This window comes from Bombus pascuorum, chromosome 7 (genome assembly GCF_905332965.1).
Source record: "Bombus pascuorum chromosome 7, iyBomPasc1.1, whole genome shotgun sequence".
NCBI lineage: Eukaryota > Metazoa > Arthropoda > Insecta > Hymenoptera > Apidae > Bombus > Bombus pascuorum.
The window spans coordinates 6,046,699-6,067,841 of NC_083494.1; the positions used below are offsets into that span (position 1 = coordinate 6,046,699).

A 21,143-nucleotide genomic window follows, 5' to 3' on the forward strand; every position below is an offset into this window, starting at 1 on the left:
TTTATATTATTTGAATATTAAAGATTTAAGTATTGTGATACATATATTTCTTAAGGACCTATAAAATATTTAATAGTATCTTAATATATGAAAATAATCATTTTGATGTCATGTCTTGTTCATATATAACAAATGATTTATTGATATTGTCAATAGCAAGACATGGTAGTATCGTTAGAAATTGTTGATTCAAATATTATTTTATACATAATATACATCATGCAGTGTATTGTATATATACATGGTATAAAAAACATGATATACAAATATAATTTATACTTAAATTGTATATGCATGTATATATACTTATATGTGTGCATGTGTGTTATAGGAACCAGCAGGTATTTTCGAGTTAATCGAAGTTGTTGGTAATGGAACCTATGGCCAAGTTTATAAAGTAAGTATATATTACAAGTTCATACATAGTAATATTTTAGATTTGTCTCTTTTTTATGAATAATATGAATGAATAATAGAAAATTTGTACAGAATCTTGATTAAGAATACAATATACTTTAAAATGTTAAATTACATAATAATTGTAGTTTATATGTCAAAGATCTGGTATTGTTCTTTGAAATAATAATTGCTTTTAGTAATTTATGGTACTGAAAGTTATGATTTTAGATTTGTATTATTCAAAGAATAACTATAGTTTGTCAGAATAGTTAAATGCACGTATACAAGTAGTATACAGTATTAGATAACTTATGATTTTTAAAGAATAGTCAAATCTCTGACTTTCTTAATTTTTTCCCTTATTTACATTACATCTAGCTATAACTTTTAATTACTTTATTTTTATACACATTACTATGTTATATATCTTTTGTGTGCGCATGCGTGTGTGCGCGCGCGCGCGCGCGCGTGATTTTATGAAATAAATACATATATAATACATATATTATGAAATAAAAAAAACTTCAAAGCTTGATTGTACAAGAGATCTAATTGCATTTATGCTTTTTATGCATCTATGATTTTTACAATTTTTATATAATATGTATCAAAATTAGTGGTAATGAATTATAGGTTGATACAAAATGATATTTTTATGACTACTTGATATTTTCCTAAGATCCATACACACATATGTAAACATTCATGTACAGATATTTACATATAGATTTATATTGACTTAAGCATAAAAATAAATAATGATTTAGCTGACTTAAATCACAAAATCAAAGAAAATAACCGTTCATTTTGAAAAAAAATCTCTCGCGAATTATCCTCAATTTTGAAAGAAAAATATAGGTATAAGAAAACGTAAATTTCAATCGGAAGAATGCAAAAGATGCATCATACGATGTTAAGGTATAAAGAACAAAGCAGACTCTAGCATTATTAATGTTGTTTTACATGTACATTTTTTGTATAGTGTAAGTTATATCATATATTTGTGCTTTTTACAGTGTATATAGTTTTCGTATTATTAGAGGTTGTTATAATATGTAGAGTACATTGGATGTGACACGATGTGCCCAATTTTTATTGTACATATTGGTCAAAAATTAATTTGTACATTGTTATGTTGCTCAGAGACATTATTATGATTCTTACTTTTGTATGTGTATGATAATAAAGAGTAAGGGGGGAATGAGGAAGAGTGCGATGACCTACTATTGATGACGACATAGAACGAATGAAACAGCCGTGCGCATGAGTACAAACGATTAAACGCTGTGTTGTCAATTTGTACTGATTCCTCAATTGCTTATATCTTTCACAGTTAAAGAATCTTTGAAAAAATTTGTATAAGAAATTAATCAGAGGAAGTGATAGCTGTGTCATATATTTTAATGTCATCGATAGAGTATTGTAATATTTTATAACGCTAGTATTTTCTTTCTCCTCACTTCCACTCTTTTTCGATAAAATGTATGTTACCTTACATCAACTTGTAATTTAAATAAGAATTAAAGTAATAAAGAATAGTATATACATACAGTAATATAAGTTTTATGTTCTATGAATATTGACTGTCATTAAAATGGAAATTACAAATTTAAATTATGTCAGATCATTTATTCAGCATTTTAGTGCAAGTGTGTGCACTTTTGAATTTCTGGTCATTTTAATAGAATTGTTTAACATTTTTCTTATCTGGATTCACCTCCTTCGCTTTCCTCTTTTATTTTTGTATTTAATTTAATTCTTTACTTTCTCAACTGACTATTTTTTTGTTAATCTACTATTTTGATACGTATGTCAGTTATTCAGTTATATATAATCTCATGACTTAAAATATTATTTATTGGTTTAAAAAGAGCATGCGATCTTTTTTTTCTATATTTTATATGCATCCTTATTGGGATAGAAAAAGTAGTTCTTGCGAAATATATTTGAAGAAAAGATGAGAATTGAGATTATATTTTTTGGAATATTTTGGTAACTACAGGCTGTAAGACATTTTTTAAAACCCCTAACGATCATTTTTAGTTTATACACAGATGCTATATATGGTATATATGGTATATATGGCCGAAATTAATTTTCAATGAATAAATGGTAATAACATAATGGAAGATTATAAATAATATACAAAATTTATTGCTCTTTTCGACTTCACACACATATGTGACACAATAACATGGTTTCATTTGATATAAAAATCATATTCTATACTGTTCCATCGTGGTATAGTATCTTTTAAAACATTCTCCGATCCGATGCTCTGGTGTTCGAGGACATGTATCACGAAAGTAATTAGTTTGTTGCAATGAACAGGAATATTAGATTTAATAATTTTAGTCTCCATTGCGTAATTAATTTTTTATCGACGCTGTTCTTTAGGCGTGACATTTATACCAGTATTCTCATTCTCATCAGTTTCTTCTATTCATTGTCGCTAGAAATTATTAATTACGTCACTCGTTTCTTTATTGGATCTATGTTACTCTCGGAATTACTATCATAAATATTTTCAGAATAACCGTTATCACTTTCTATGTAGTTATATCACAGGAAGTGTTCAGAGTCAATATAAAATTCGTCACCATACTTTTAATTTTACGATATACGTTTTTCAAACGATTAACACTCAATTTTCTTCTTGTCATTTTAGAATACTATCCATTAAATGTCATAAGGAGCGCGAGTCTCTAATTGCGTCAAAAAGAAAAAACGTGTAAAGTGTTATTAAGGGACTTATGTATAGGGTACTTCGGAGTGTGTCAAGATTTTCGATTGAAACACATTTGAACAAGAACAAATTATTGAACTTATAAAGATCTCGAAATGTGACACTGACTTTTTGTTGAATATTTACATAATAAAATTGTAATATGACATTACTTCGTATTCCGAGTGAAAGTGAAAGTGAATATGAAAACTTGGAAATTTAAAAACAGAGCTCTTGTTCAATATGTATGATGTTTATATTTTAAAGATTTTTCTAACTATTTTGTTTTATATACATTTTATAGTTGAAACAGTACAAATACTACGTTAACGAGATAACATATTTAAATATTAATTACAGGTAGTAGATTATGTATATATGTAAGTAGTGGTATGAAATGCCGAGAAATGGGCCAGTAATAAAAACAAAATTATGAATTTTGGCAATTATATATTTTGACATTTTATTCCACATATTTCGATCATTTCTGGTATGTAGTTACAATTCAAAAGATGAGCAAACATAATTCTAATGTAAGAGGAGAAACAATTTTAAAAACAGATTTTCTTTTTTGGTCTATAGTTCATGTATTTATATAAATTTAACTGAAAATGAGAAACAAGAAAAATGATTAGACATATTCAAATTTTTAAATATATATTTTAAATAAATAACTCTTTTCTTTAAACTTTGTGTCTGATTTTTTCCCAATAACATGCAATTAAAAAACACACATGCACCTTTCAAGATTCGAAAACTATTTTCATTTCATCGATGATTGGATGATTGCTAATAAAAATTACGCGCGGTACAATTTTCTAAGAACTATGTATTTCCCAAATATAAATTTCAATAAAATCGATGAATGCTGCGTTGAAATGTACCTTTATAAGTAGTTTAGTTTGCAAGTGGTGTCAGTTATCTGTTTCCAGAATTGTAAAAGATTTAATTTATTTTAATCTCATCGGAATTATTAATAAATTCCGTTACTATAGTTTTATATATTTTGTGAGAATATAATATTCATTATTATTTTATTGTTCATAATTCGTTAAGTACACATCTAATAAATAAATGATTTAATTTGAGATACATACAGTCGTGGACAAAAGTAAGTGGATGATAGATAGTGTCCAAAAAAGTTCGGCGGTGGATCATGAGATTGGTACTTAAGTACGAAATAACGAAATCATGATTGCAGATACATATTGATATACTGAGTCAAAATTTAGGAGAGGCTATATTAAACCTGTGTTTCAATGAAGGATTTGTCTCTCAATAAATGATTTCAAAAATACAGTGTCAGTATTTGAAAATATTAATCAAAGTTATATCGGAAATTCAATAAACAATAATAATTTAAATATTTATATATATAAGTCATGAATGAATAAAAGTTATATGAAAAATTCAAAGTTTTTAATTTCACATTCAAGTCCATTAATATTTCATGAAGTATTTTGTAGATTATCATGTTTGAAAACGTAACTATATTTTTTATATAAATCCAAGATATTTTTCATCAATTTATACATTTCAACGGTATTTTTCAATATCTTTCAATAAGCAAGAAGGAAACCTATCTTTAACGATTCTGTCGAAAATCCATATTTATTTTTAAGTATGTACTAACAACTTGCCTTTTTCGACGGAAAGTAAGCAGTGCTAAAGTTGTGATCATTAAATACGGATATCTTGAAAATAAAAATTTATAATAACTCCGACGTTATTCTCTACTTTATTCAAATGCACATGCCATTACAAGGCGTAACGTTTCTTTAACGTGTGTTGTAATGTCTTATGCGTTCGCCGCTAATATGATTTATGTTACGGTTATGCTATTAGAAGGTATCTGGCAGTTTGAAAGATGGCAGAATTGCGTGTTTCTAGACCTAGAAAGTCAACTTTTCATTGGCAAGCCACATAAACGTGCCATTGGTCAGGGATTACCGAAGAGTTTCGATAAACGTCATGCATCAGCATGCAAAGAATAATTGACCAAAGGACAGAAAATTTCGAAATCAGGAGAAAACTTTTCAGAATAGTCATAAGTACTACGTTAACTATTGTTGGAATCGCCTCACCTCATCTGAAGCATAGGCGGGCATAATATCAAACAATCATGGGATCTAGTTCACTTATTTAGTTATGACTCATAACATATATAGTGATTCGCAAGAGTATTTATTTATTTACCATATAAAACTTTTATGTTGTATGTGCATATTATGCATGTTACATAAAACATGAAATTTCATTAGCCCTATTATAGGACGCAATTGCCATGATTATATTCGCGAGATTTGAATTTAATCTGAAAATAAATGTAGAAGTTACAAGATATTTACTCCAAACTTATATTTAGAAAAAAATTAGTACGTGGTATGAATATAATACGTGTTAAAGATGTTTCCACTGAATATTGAGACGTATTAACATTGTGATTGCCTGTTTAAATACTTTCGTGATCTCTGTAAAATATTTGTATACGTGTGCTAAATATCTTATAACTTCTGTATACATTTTTAGAATTGTTTATAACTTTACCAATATAATCATGAGAGTTGCATGCCATTACAGAGCTAATGAAATTTCAAAACGTTTAATATAATAAACGTAATATGTTTATGAGATGTGTTGGCAAGTATACGAATACTTTCAAGAGCCTCTGTAGTTTGATTTATTGCAAATTATGATTAGAAGATATAAAAATTTAATAAAGGTCAAGTTATGTTTTAATCAGAGACCTAGAATAATTAAATTTTATTAGTTTAATGTAGTCTCAATTAGGAAGCTAAGATTTACTAGAAGTTTTAGCGTAGTTTTGATTAAAAGATTCCGTCAACCAGTCTCAATCTGGAGATTTATTACTTAGGAGAACCCTATTTAGCAAACTCTATTTAGTACCGTTATGTCCTATCGGCCAGTTGTCGATGATCACTACATCCAGGAGGTTATGAACCAGGCGTCGATGACTACGAAAACATGAATGACGCATGAGCGATTGCCTGACCGTCACTTAAATCAAGTGCATTAAGTAAATTATATATACCATTTTGATCATATACAAATTCAAACAAAACGTTGATATTTTTATTATATTTTCAACATTATGATAGAAATATGTTTCTCTAGTGTAAACTCTTTAATTCTCGTCGTAAATGGTATTGCTAATGATTTCTGCATTTCGGAGTGATGGAATGTAAGCATTCTGTCACTGAAAACATTTATAAATTACAAATATAGACTTATGGGAAACGGTACATTCAAAATTCATAGTGTGCATGTATGTATGCATTCTGGGTGAAGTGCACGCTTAGGCATATGTGTAAATGGATTTCCTGATGATAAGAAGTAATGTGGATGCTTTTTATTGGTGTGCGTCATCACATACTTCATCACAGGTTAATATACAAGCAAAAATGCTTTCGCTCTTCAGTGGCAGGACCAAGCTTCCATAAATCATGAGTCACCACTTTCCCAAGACTCCACAGTTGTATAATTTTCTATAGATAAAGCGAGGATTGCTTCTTTGTTACCACAAAACCTTGTAGCGAGTATTATTGAACTTTTATCAGCAATATTTCTCAAATCGTTATCATGAATAATAATCTGGCATTCTTTCCACGACTCACTTTCAAATTCGGCAGCCCTCGTTTTCAGCTTTTGAACTATTTTTATGCAGTCCATTCACATGGGTGCGGCTGGTGGTTTTGACTGGCTGCATCAGGTTGCGAAGTATCTCGTTCCCTGTTACAAAGGGGTTAAAGTACAATTAGGAAAAATTCATCGAATCATACAGCAGGTGAAAGAAATGTCTAAAGGGTTTCCTAAATATGGAGAAGTCTGTTTAATTACCTGATCTATTAAAATTCGATGAACTGCTTTCATTTCGTTTCTTTAAACACATTCTAATGTAACAAATAATCTTTCTTTTACAATTTTTAACAATGAATGTAACATAACATTGGACACGAAGCTGTTCATATTTAATATTTCTTATTTAACATATAATATTTTGACTTAATAATCTGATAAAGGAGTTTTAGTAAGTATAACTATATTTTGACAAAGATGAACGAGATAACCTGATCCACAAGTACAGATTTACCAACCAATATTCCGCGATTAACACTTTTACAAATTTCAAACTGTAAATAAAATTATTACCTACTTGCCCTTTATTCAACATAATTGTAAATATTTTTAACTGACACGGGTAACTTATGCGAATAATTTTGGCTCGATACACCAAAGAAGAAAGTTGTATTTAGGAACATATGTATATGGGAGATCTAGGTTGATATCGTATGATGTAGCCAGAATATAGATAGATGTAGGCGTTGAGGTGAGACGAATGTTACATACATTTTAAAAATTAAGATTATATTTTTCGATGCATTGATCGATGTAGTACGTTATACCTTATAAAGAAATATTAGCCTGTTATGTCAGAAAACTGTTACTTTTTTTTTAAGGAGATGTAAATATTTTAAAGACGTTTGTTAACGAGTACCTGTATCAATATTTACGTTTAATGATTTAGTTTAACGCTACTACTCATTTAACAGCGTATGTTCAGTAATTTGTAGATCTTCGAAAATATTAATAATAATCATAATTTTTAGTTTCTTTTGCAAGATAATTAAGTCATCTGTTAGGTAAAAAATAGTTGGAAAACATCAGATATGATGATATATTTACACTACAAGAAAATTATAAGCCGTGACTGAAATTCTTTCTAAAGTATTGTCAGCAATTATCCTCCTTTAAATTTAATATATATTCTAGTATATTTCCTTTTAATTCAAATTCTAAAGTATTTAGCATATTCTTTGGCCTCTAACGCGTCTAATGTTATATTTAATGTTTCTTTTACACTTTATACAAATGAAATTTGATAAAACTTGTAATATTTTGCAAAATTACAAAAATAAATAATTTTATACAAAACATTGGATTAGAGATCACAAATAAATGTTAATAACTATAATAAATGCTAATCTTTCACTAACAAATTGCTTCCTAACTTGAAAACCAAAGCCGACGGAAAGTTATTGAGAATGAAAATCTTGACAATATATTTCACAGTCATTTAGATCGGTGAGGTCGCCATACCCAATAATTAAATTCTTAATAATTATATTTAGTTAAATAATTATAATTCTAGTTTCTTTTACATTTAATAAGACAAATTACAAAGAATCCGAAAAAGAAGAGAGGCAAAAAGACGCCAATTGCGTATGTGTATTTGTTTCTATATCATATAATTATATAAATATAAATTTAATTCCAATTTAAGTTTTGCACAGATTATTCACATATCTAGCGACTTTGGTAGCTACTGGCACTGATAAATATCCGCTGATGTACAGAATGGGACACATAAATCGGAACACCAAAATGTCTTCGTTTTTAGTGGTTTCATGGAAAAAACTACACAGAAGAAAGTTGTGCTATATGGAGGAGCACACACAGCGGTAGATAATGCTTTTTCTGAAAGCCATTTTTTAAATAAGATTTCAAGGTCATCATTATTTTTTTGTGGGATCATATATTTGTTTAATACATTAATCGATCCATCTCCATATTCCATATAAAGGTTTAATTTAACAGTTACTGTAACTCTCATTTTTCAAATTGAAGGTATAAATGGCAAAGAGGATGTAAATATAACGAGACCATTTCGTGTCTTTTCTTGTTTTTCATATATTGTTGAATCTTGATTATCGTAAATATATTTTTGAATATATATGTCTTAATATAAGTAATTCCTTCTAATTACTTTCATTTTGTAGTTCAAATGATCTAAGCGTTTTCTGAAGGGCTATCATCAAGTAAATCATGGAAGTCCTCGTCAGTAAGTTCGGCCGCAAATTCGTCTGTTCCTGTATCTATATTTGTATTTATAAAATCTATAAGAGTATTGCTGATATCGATTTGTACGTCGGTATCTTGTTTCTTATCAGCTTCAAACCAGTTCATTATAGCGATACTGTCGCTCTTTCCGCATCCTGGTAATATATTCAGTTTTTCAAGTGCTTCATTTATGTCTTGTTTTATTATTTCGGAGTCTTCCGGACTCTGTTCGCTTTCATCCTTCAAAAGCTTGTCCCACGCGTTTTCGAGTATTGGACTCTTGACATTTGTCCAAGCATTATGTGCCATATAACAACATCCGTCTATTTCTAATTGGTAATAGGAGTATACAAGTCCTTCCTCTGTTAACGCTGAAATGCTGCTAGACGCTCTCATGAATGATTCCAGCAGTTCGATTCGGAACTTTCGCTTGAAACATGCGATTATTCCACGATCCATTGGTTGTATGAGCGGTGCAGCATCACATTCAAAATGCATGATATTAACAAATTCATCTTTTGTTCTTATTATGCTGTTTGACTTCTTCAAGCCAGCGTTATTTAGCAACAACAGAGTTTTCTCTCTTTGTCCGTCTTTCTGTTGTCTTCCTATAACTGATTTTAAGAAACAGTTATCGAACCAATCATTGAATATTTTACTGTTCACGTAAGTCTTGGCGTTAGTTCTGTACATAATTGGCAGAACATTTGTGTAAAAACTACAGATAGTTGGAGGGTCGTTTTTCTTGCCGATTACTAATACCGGTAGCTTGTGACATCCGGTAGCATTTGCACAGAGAAATACAGTAACTTCGCTTTTGCCCCTTCTCTTTTCCATTGCCTTCCGTTTCTGAGAGAGCAAAGTTTTTTCTGGTACTGCTTTCCACAGTAGTTTTGTTGTTTCGGCATTGTAAACGTTCTCCAATTTGTACCCCTCCTTTTGCATAAGTTTATGAAACTCACTTTTGAAGATATCAGATGAGGCTTGATTTGGTGTTTGTAATACTGTATCTGATTTACGCAATTTGTAACGTTTTCTAAATCTGTCTACCCAACGGTAACTGGCTTTGAAGTTACTTTTTCCTTTTAGTTCTTTATTAAGTTCCAGAGCTTTTTTGTGTATCATTTCCTTTGTTAGTTCTATGTCTTTTGCTACACAGTGTTTGCACCACACGAAAAGCTGTTCGTTTAATTCCTCATAAGTTTCTGGCCATTTCATTTGTGTTTTGGTACTGCTAGTACTCGCTGGGTGGGTATTAATAAAATCTGTTATCTTTTCTCTTTTTGCTTTTATCTTGCTCACGGTTCTGATTCCAATACCATATTTTTCTGCTACCTTTTGGATCGTCATCTTTTTGTTTAGATCCTGAAGGATTTCATATTTTTTATCAATTGTCAACCGTGTCGGTGCTCGTCGTTGAGCCATTATTGTTTGGAACGTTTCGAATGTAAATACCGCACTGAATTGTTGTGATGAGATTTTACTTCAACAGTTACAGTTGTCGACAATTTTGATAGGGGGAAACAAATACTATATGGATTATATACGTATATAGCTAGATATGTATATATGTATATGAGATACACTATGGAGAATTATACAACATTCTGATGATTGAACGTTCGGATAATGTATGTGATGTATAATCGAGATTATATTGTATATCAAAATAACATTCGACTAATAAAATAATATTCGACCAAGAGTTGATAGAAGCAAGCAGATGAATATGAGAATTTATTATGAGAATAATGAGAACAATTTTTTTTGCAAATAGTTTATAAATAAATGGTTTTTTGTAACTGAATTTATATCTCTATCCATTTTATAAACGGTAACCTTTTCAAGAAGACTAACAATTTATTGTTTCTGTGAATATTGCAAAGCTTGTTTTCATGGGTTTATTGCTCGAGTGTTTTTACGTAAATTTGTAAGAGCAAAAAGATAATGGTTGTGTCTACAAAGATAAACCACCAAAGATGAATTCAATGCTTTAGCAAATTATATACTATATGCATAAGTATGCGGACACTCGCTGTAACTCAAACAAAACGATTACATAATTATTATATCTTAAAGATTATAATAGAAATATGTTTCTCTAGTGTTAACTCTTTAACTCTCGTCGTAACTGGTACTAAATGTACTGCCAAATTGAAACTGGAACGAGGAAAATATACTTGTGCCAAGTAATCTATATCTATACAAACTTATACAATGTAATTGAATAAACGCATATTGCAATCATTCTAAACATTCAACATTGAAGAGATATGTATACTTACAGTCACTAAACTTATCTGTTTTCATGGAGGTAATTTTCATATATCTTCAATTGTGTTTTGCTTTTTATTTATACTAATGAATATCAACTATTGTTTCGGACGGACTATTGTTTGAATAATCGCACATGGTTAATCGAGATAAGATCAGAGGCGATTGTTATATTGTAGAGCTTTATTTCAAATATATTTTATTTACTTGCAATAATTTGGAAGTGTCCTAATGCTTATGCATGGTAGTATATAATCACTCTACGAACAACTTTTATAATACCCAGTTGTGAAACCAGATTCGTGCAAGCAGTAAAAATTAGTTTCTATTCCACACAAAAAATAGACATTGACAAATTTCTACTCCTATTATAATGATTTTGGACATGTTAGACTCTTTGGCCATCTAATCAACATATGTTATCGTGTGGATTCTTTTCTTTTTACACTGTTGTGCGATAGCTAATTTTTCATATTCAGTATATGGTACGTGTCTGTGAGCGGATAGTAAATCTACAGAAATTTAATGTTTTTTAAAGGACTTTTTATTATGAAGGATTAATTTTCTTCAAAAGATATGTCTGTAGATACCTACTACATACAAATATAACATATTGTTCGGAGAAACATTTTCTGCAAACTTTTTATCTAAATTAAGCGTTTTAATATACAGGTTGAGTCAACTAATTTGACGACGTCAAACAATTTTAAAATTATTGTAGAACTGTTTTGAGCAATAATCAGATAAGACTCATGTCAATGTAATTTCCTCTTATTCTTTATCACGACGAGTAACTTATAAATCATAAACAGATTGTAGATATTTATGTAAATTTATATTTAATTATATTTATCAGTAGTATTCGTCTAATCGTTATCGTGAACAATAGTTTGGCATTTTTTCCACGACTCATTTTTAGATTTGTCATCCCTCGTTTTAAGCTTTTGAACTATTTTTATGCAGTACATTCACTTGGGTGTGGCTGATGATTTTGTCTGGTTGTATCAGGTCGCGAGATATCTCGTCTACTGTTATGTAGGGGTTAAGGTTCAATTTAAAGAAATTCATCGAATCAAACAGCAGGTGAAAGAAATGTCTAAACGGTTTCCTAAATATGGATAGGTCTGTCCAATTACCTGTTCTATCAAAATTCGATGAAATGCTTTCATTTTATTTCTTTAAACGCATTTAAACACATAAAACATTTTGCACTGCTGGTCTATACTCAAATTAAGGAACTACATGGCACTTAAAATCACTGAATGCCTTTCGTTGAACATACTTGCTGCCATGTAGGCAGCAATTTCAACGATTTTTTGGCCCGAATTCAAGTGTTTTGGAGTGATGATCCAAATTGTTGAGTTGAACGACTCATTGGAATTTTGAGTATAACCGCCTAAGCATCGCGTTAAAAGGTTATCGTTTAAGAGATCTTTATAAATTGGGCGTATGTATTTCTCAACTTCTTCGTTAATCAGTCGATCGGGATGCTCGAAAGATTTTAATTGATTCATGGATTCAGCTTTACGCCATTCACACCAAATGTCGACGCCCGCTGAATAATTATCGTGCTGAGGAGTTTCATCAGTTAAACAATAATGATCCAGCGTTGCTATTATAGCTTTTTTCATTTTTTGGACAGAATCCACGTTCCTTCTAATGTCCAAACCATAATATTCTTAGAATGTCTAAAAATTCTTACAATCAGAATAAAACTAACCGTTGATGCTATAAAGTACTAGGTAAAGCCAGGTGCACTAAATGAATCATACACATTTATACTTCTATTCGACACGTTAAGACTCAACTGGATACAACCATGGATTATAACCATTGTATTGAACAATCCTTCAACTTTTTTCAGGTATGAAATTCTGAATAGAAAGACGGAGTGCCGACTGTTTTATATTCTTGAAAATATTTAGAATTGGCTTCTGTCACTTTGTAATCTATCGATTATCTATCTATTATCTATCGATCGATTTAAGCAATAAAAAAGAAAAAAAGAAAAAAAAAGAAAAAAGAAAAATAAAATAAAAGAAAAAAAAAGAAAAAAAAACGATTTTTTTGACATTTTAATTCAGGACACTCCCTTACATCAGAAAACTGTTACTTTCTTTCAAGAAGATGTAAATATTTTAGAGGCGCATGTTTACGAATACCTGTATCAACGTATACGTTTAATGATTTAGTTTAATGCTACTGCTCATTTAAGAGCGTATGTCCACTAATTTGTAGATCTTCGAAAATATTAATAATAATCATAATTTTTAGTTTCTTTTGCAAGATAATTAAGTCATCTATTAGGTAAAAAATAGTTGGAAAACAACAGATACGATGATATATTTACATTACAACAAAATTATAAGCCGTGACTGAAATTCTATCTAAAGTATTGTCAGCAATTATCTTCTTTTATGTTTAATATATATTCTAGTATATCTCCGTTTAATTCAAATTCTGAAGTATTTAGCATTTTCTTTGGGCTGTAACGAGTCTAATGTTATATTTAATATTTCCTTTACACTTTATACAAATGAAATTTGATAAAACTTGTAATATTTTGCAAAATTACAAAAATAAATAATTTTACACAAAAAATTGGATTATAGATCACAAATAAATGTTAATAACTATAATAAATGCTAATCTTTCACTAACAAATTGCTTCCTAACTTGAAAACCAAAGCCGACGGAAAGTTATTGAGAATGAAAATCTTGACAATATATTTCACAGTCATTTAAATCGGCGAGGTCGCCATACCCAATAATTAAATTCTTAATAATTATATTCAGTTAATTAATTGCAATTGTAATTTCTTTTTCGTTTAATAAGACAAATTATAAAGAAATCGAGAAAGAAGAGAGGAAAAAGAAGCCAGTTTGTGTATTGTATTTCTTTCTATATCATATGATTTTATAAATATAAAATTTATTCCAAATCATGTTTTGCACAGATTATTTACGTATCCAGCGGCTTTGGTAGATATTCGCACTGATAAATATCCGCTGATATACAGAATGGGGAACATAAATCGGTTGTGTGAAAAGAATTATACAGGACAAAGTTGTGCTATATGGAGGAGCACACACAGTGGTAGATAATGCTTTTTCTGTAAGTCATTTTTTTCAAAATAAGATTTCAAGGTCATCATTATTTTTTTGTGGATCCATATATTTGATAATACATTAATCGATCCATCTCCATATTCCATATAAAGGTTTAATTTAACAGTTACTGTAACTCTCATTTTTCAAATTGAAGGTATAAAGGGCAAAGAGGATGTAAATATAACGAGACCATTTCGTGTCTTTCCTTGTTTTTCATATATTGTTGAATCTTGATTATCGTATCTCATAATAATAAATATCAGAATAGTAGGAAAACAGCTTTTCGTATACCGAATGTCATATATTTCAAACGAAATGGTACAAACGAACAATTAAACGCTAAATAAAATCTTACGCGTCCAATACTTTACTTGTCACTAAAACATATTATATTTTTTAATATATTTTTTAATATATATGTCAATATAAGTAATTCTTCCTAATTACTTTCATTTAGTAGTTCAAACGATCTAAGCCTTTTATGAAGAGGTATCATCAAGTATATCTACGAAGTCATCGTCAGTAAGTGTTTCCATTTCTGTGTTTGTTCTTATAAAATCTAGAAGAGCATTGTTGATATCGACTTGTTGGTTGATATTATTTTTCTTTTCGGTTTCAAACCAGTTCATCACAGAGATACTGTCACACCCCTCGCATCCGGGCATTCTCTTCAGTTTTTCAAGTACGTCATTTATGTCTTTTTTTATTATTTCGGAGTCTTGAGAACTCTGTTCGCTTTCATTGTCCAAAAGCTTGTCCCATGCTTTTTTGATTATTGAATTGTTGACATTTACCCAAGCAGTATGTACCATACAACAACAACTGTCTATTTGAAAATTGGAATAGGTGTATGCAATTTGTTTCTCTGAAATGCCGTCAGGTCTTGGCATTAAGAAATCCAGAAAAGTTTTTCGGTACATACGCTTGAAACATGCGATTATTCCACAATCCATTGGTTGTATGAGCGGTGCAGCGTCATAAAAAAAATGCATGATTTTAATAAATTCATCCCTTGTACTTATTATCCTGGTTTCGTGATCCAAGCCAGCGTTATTTACCAACAACAGAGTTTTCTCTCTTTGTCCGCCTTTCTGTTGTCTTTCTATAACTAATTTTAAGAAACAATCATGGAACCATTCATTGAATATGTCACTGTCCATGAAAGGATCGGTACGAGTTTGGTACATAATTGACAGAATATTTGCGTAAAAAGCACTGATAGTTGGAGAGTCCTTTTCCATGCCGATTACTAGTACCGGCAGTTTGTGACTTCCGGTAGCATTTGTACAGAGAAATATAGTAACTTTTTTATTGCCCATCCTCGATTCCAATCTCTTCAATTTCTTAGAGAGCAAAGTTGATTCTGGTATTGTTTTCCATCGTAGTCGTGTGATTTCGGCATTGTAAACGTTCTCCAATTTGTACTCCTCCTTTTGCATAAGTGCATGAAACTCAGCTTTGAAGCTATCCGCTGCGGCTTGATTTGGGGTTTCTAATTCTTTACTGATATTCTTTTTACTCAAAAAGTGACATTTCATATATCTTTGCACCCAACGGAGACTGGCTTTGAAGGTACTACCTCCAGTTAATTGATTATTAAGTTGCACAGCTTTTTTTCTTACCATTGCCTCTGTTAGTGTTATCTCTTTTAGTGCACATCGTATGTACCACTGGCGAAGGAGTCTATTGAAATCACTATGAAGTTGTGAGTTAGTTATAACTTTTGTGGTACTGTTAGTAGCCTCTGTGTTCTTTTCAATAAAATTTATTATCTTTTCTCGCTCTGAAACTATAATGTACACGGTGCTAATTCCAATACCATACCTTTTTGCTACGTTTTCATGTGATTCACCTGCGTATATTCGCTGAATGACTTCTAATTTTTTATTAGCTGTCAACCGTACCCGTTTTCGTCTTATAGCCATTATTGTTTCGAACGTTTCGAATGTAAATACCGCACTGAAATGATCTGACGAGATTTTACTTCAATAGTTACAGTTGGCGACAATTTTGATAGGGGGAAACAGATACTATATGGATTACATAGCTATATACGTATATATGTATATGAAATGCACTATGGAGTATTATATAACATTCTGATGATTGAACATTCGGATAATGCATGTATGTGATGTATAAGCGAGATAAAATTGTATATCAAAATAACATTCGACTAATAAAATAATATTCGATCAAGAGTTGATGTTTCGTAACTGAATTTATACTTCTATCCATTTTATAAACGGTAACCTTTTCAAGAAGACTAACAATTTATTGTTTCTGTGAATATTGCAAATCTTGTTTTCATGGTTTTATTGCTCGAGTGTTTTAACATAATTTTGTAGGAGCAAAAGATATTGATTGTAACTGCAAAGATAAACGAGTCAAAAATGAAATGTAATTGTGGACATCGGTGAATTTTGGAACAACACGCATCATCGTGCTTTGTTGTTAATATCAAATAATTTGAAAACAGTGATCTTTTTCGTAAAAAATTCAGCGCAAATTATACCTACCAAATTTGTATTTTTAGTACGTATTGACAGCTTGCCTTTTTCGATTTATAGTGAGCAATACTGAAAATGCGATCATTAAGTACAGATATCTTGAAAATAAAAATTTATGTTAATTTCGATGTTATTCTCTATTTTATTCGAGGACAATGCTTAGGATAATCCTGTTTGAAAAACTCAATATAGTACCGTCTTGTGTTCTCGACCAGTTGTCATAAATCACTATATTTAGGACAGTAGGAACCCATGCACCGATGGCTACGAAAACAAGAATGACTCATAAGCGATTGTCCGATCGCTACTTAAATCCAGTCCGTTAAGAAAATTATATACACTGCTATATGCATAAGTATGCGGACACTCGCTGTAACTCAAACAAAACGATTACATAATTATTATATCTTAAAGATTATAATAGAAATATGTTTCTCTAGTGTTAACTCTTTAACTCTCGTCGTAACTGGTACTAAATGTACTGCCAAATTGAAACTGGAACGAGGAAAATATACTTGTGCCAAGTAATCTATATCTATACAAACTTATACAATGTAATTGAATAAACGCATATTGCAATCATTCTAAACATTCAACATTGAAGAGATATGTATACTTACAGTCACTAAACTTATCTGTTTTCATGGAGGTAATTTTCATATATCTTCAATTGTGTTTTGCTTTTTATTTATACTAATGAATATCAACTATTGTTTCGGACGGACTATTGTTTGAATAATCGCACATGGTTAATCGAGATAAGATCAGAGGCGATTGTTATATTGTAGAGCTTTATTTCAAATATATTTTATTTACTTGCAATAATTTGGAAGTGTCCTAATGCTTATGCATGGTAGTATATAATCACTCTACGAACAACTTTTATAATACCCAGTTGTGAAACCAGATTCGTGCAAGCAGTAAAAATTAGTTTCTATTCCACACAAAAAATAGACATTGACAAATTTCTACTCCTATTATAATGATTTTGGACATGTTAGACTCTTTGGCCATCTAATCAACATATGTTATCGTGTGGATTCTTTTCTTTTTACACTGTTGTGCGATAGCTAATTTTTCATATTCAGTATATGGTACGTGTCTGTGAGCGGATAGTAAATCTACAGAAATTTAATGTTTTTTAAAGGACTTTTTATTATGAAGGATTAATTTTCTTCAAAAGATATGTCTGTAGATACCTACTACATACAAATATAACATATTGTTCGGAGAAACATTTTCTGCAAACTTTTTATCTAAATTAAGCGTTTTAATATACAGGTTGAGTCAACTAATTTGACGACGTCAAACAATTTTAAAATTATTGTAGAACTGTTTTGAGCAATAATCAGATAAGACTCATGTCAATGTAATTTCCTCTTATTCTTTATCACGACGAGTAACTTATAAATCATAAACAGATTGTAGATATTTATGTAAATTTATATTTAATTATATTTATCAGTAGTATTCGTCTAATCGTTATCGTGAACAATAGTTTGGCATTTTTTCCACGACTCATTTTTAGATTTGTTATCCCACGTTTTATGCTTATGAAGTATTTTTATGTACAGTACATTCAATTAGGTGCGGCTGGTGGTTTTGACTGGTTCCCTGTTACAAAGGGGTTAAAGTACAAAAAAATGTCTAAAAGGTTTCCTAAATATGGAGAAGTCTGTTTAATTACCTGATCTATTAAAATTCGATGAACTGCTTTCATTTCGTTTCTTTAAACACATTCTAATGTAACAAATAATCTTTCTTTTACAATTTTTAACAATGAATGTAACATAACATTGGACACGAAGCTGTTCATATTAAATATTTCTTATTTAACATATAATATTTTGACTTAATAATCTGATAAAGGAGTTTTAGTAAGTATAACTATATTTTGACAAAGATGAACGAGATAACCTGATCCACAAGTACAGATTTACCAACCAATATTCCGCAATTAACACTTTTACAAATTTCAAACTGTAAATAAAATTATTACCTACTTGCCCTTTATTCAACATAATTGTAAATATTTTTAACTGACACGGGTAACTTATGCGAATAATTTTGGCTCGATACACCAAAGAAGAAAGTTGTATTTAGGAACATATGTATATGGGAGATCTAGGTTGATATCGTATGATGTAGCCAGAATATAGATAGATGTAGGCGTTGAGGTGAGACGAATGTTACATACATTTTAAAAATTAAGATTATATTTTTCGATGCATTGATCGATGTAGTACGTTATACCTTATAAAGAAATATTAGCCTGTTATGTCAGAAAACTGTTACTTTTTTTTTAAGGAGATGTAAATATTTTAAAGACGTTTGTTAACGAGTACCTGTATCAATATTTACGTTTAATGATTTAGTTTAACGCTACTACTCATTTAACAGCGTATGTTCAGTAATTTGTAGATCTTCGAAAATATTAATAATAATCATAATTTTTAGTTTCTTTTGCAAGATAATTAAGTCATCTGTTAGGTAAAAAATAGTTGGAAAACATCAGATATGATGATATATTTACACTACAAGAAAATTATAAGCCGTGACTGAAATTCTTTCTAAAGTATTGTCAGCAATTATCCTCTTTTAAATTTAATATATATTCTAGTATATTTCCTTTTAATTCAAATTCTAAAGTATTTAGCATATTCTTTGGCCTCTAACGCGTCTAATGTTATATTTAATGTTTCTTTTACACTTTATACAAATGAAATTTGATAAAACTTGTAATATTTTGCAAAATTACAAAAATAAATAATTTTATACAAAACATTGGATTAGAGATCACAAATAAATGTTAATAACTATAATAAATGCTAATCTTTCACTAACAAATTGCTTCTTAACTTGAAAATCAAAGCCGACGGATAGTTATTGAGAATGAAAATCTTGATAATATATTTTACAGTCATTTAAATCGGCGAGGTCGCCATACCCAATAATTAAATTCTTAATAATTATATTCAGTTAATTAATTGCAATTGTAATTTCTTTTTCGTTTAATAAGACAAATTATAAAGAAATCGAGAAAGAAGAGAGGAAAAAGAAGCCAGTTTGTGTATTGTATTTCTTTCTATATCATATGATTTTATAAATATAAAATTTATTCCAAATCAAGTTTTGCACAAATTATTTACGTATCCAGCGGCTTTGGTAGATATTCGCACTGATAAATATCCGCTGATGTACCGAATGGGACATATAAATCGGAACACCTAAATATCTTCGTTTTTAGTGGTTTCATGGAAAAAAACTACACAGAAGAAAGTTGTGCTATATGGAGGAGTACACACAGCGGTAGATAATGCTTTTTCTGAAAGCCATTTTTTAAATAAGATTTCAAGGTCATCATTATTTTTTTGTGGGATCATATATTTGTTTAATACATAAATCGATCCATCTCTATATTTCCTATAAAGGTTTAATTTAATAGTTACTGTAACTCTAATTTTTCAAATTGAAGGTATAAAAGGCAAAGAGGACGTAAATACAAGGAGACCATTTCGTGTCTTTCCTTGTTTTTCACATATTGTTGAGTCTTGATTATCGTAACTCAAAATAATTAATATCAGAATAGTAGGAAAACAGCTTTTCGTATACCGAATGTCATATATCTCAAACCAAATGGTACGAACAAACAATTAGACGGCACGTAACATCTTATACCTTTCTCATGAGTCTCATAACTTTCTTGTCACTAAAACATATTATGTTTCTTAATATATTTTTGAATATATATGTCTTAATATAAGTAATTCCTCCTAATTACTTTCATTTTGGAGATAGATCAAGTATATCTTCAAAGTTCTCGTCAGTAAGTTTGTTCGCTTCTCTATCCATAGCTACATTTAAAAAATCTATAAGAGTATTGTTGATATCGACTTGCATGTCGTTATGTTTCTTATCAGTTTCAAACCATTCCATCACAGTGATACTGTCGCACGCTCTGCATCCTGGTAACCTATTCAGTTTTTCAAGTGCTTCATTTGTGTCTCTTTTTATTATTTCAAAGTCTTCCGGACTCTGTTCGCTTTCATCCTTCAAAAGCTTGTCCCACGCGTTTTTGAGTATTGGATTCTTGACTTTTGACCAAGCATTACGTACCATATTACAATAATTGTCCATTTTTAAGTGGAAATAGATGTGTATTAGTTCTTCTTCTGAAACGCTGTTAGATGTTGGCATTAATGATTCCAGCAATTCGATTCTGAACATTCGCTTGAAACATGCAATTATTCCACGATTCATTGGTT

General features: G+C 30.0%; 1 protein-coding gene across 14 annotated transcripts in view; it reads left to right on the plus strand.

Moving 5' to 3' along the window:
- The window catches only part of LOC132908951 (serine/threonine-protein kinase mig-15), an 84,853-nt gene that overhangs the window by 1,381 nt on the left and 62,329 nt on the right, over positions 1–21,143 (plus strand). For all 14 annotated transcript variants that reach the window (XM_060963421.1, XM_060963423.1, XM_060963422.1 and 11 more), the window contains exon 2: positions 332–397. In XM_060963421.1, coding sequence (XP_060819404.1) covers positions 332–397 — 66 coding nt within the window. The remainder of the gene's footprint in view (positions 1–331; positions 398–21,143) is intronic.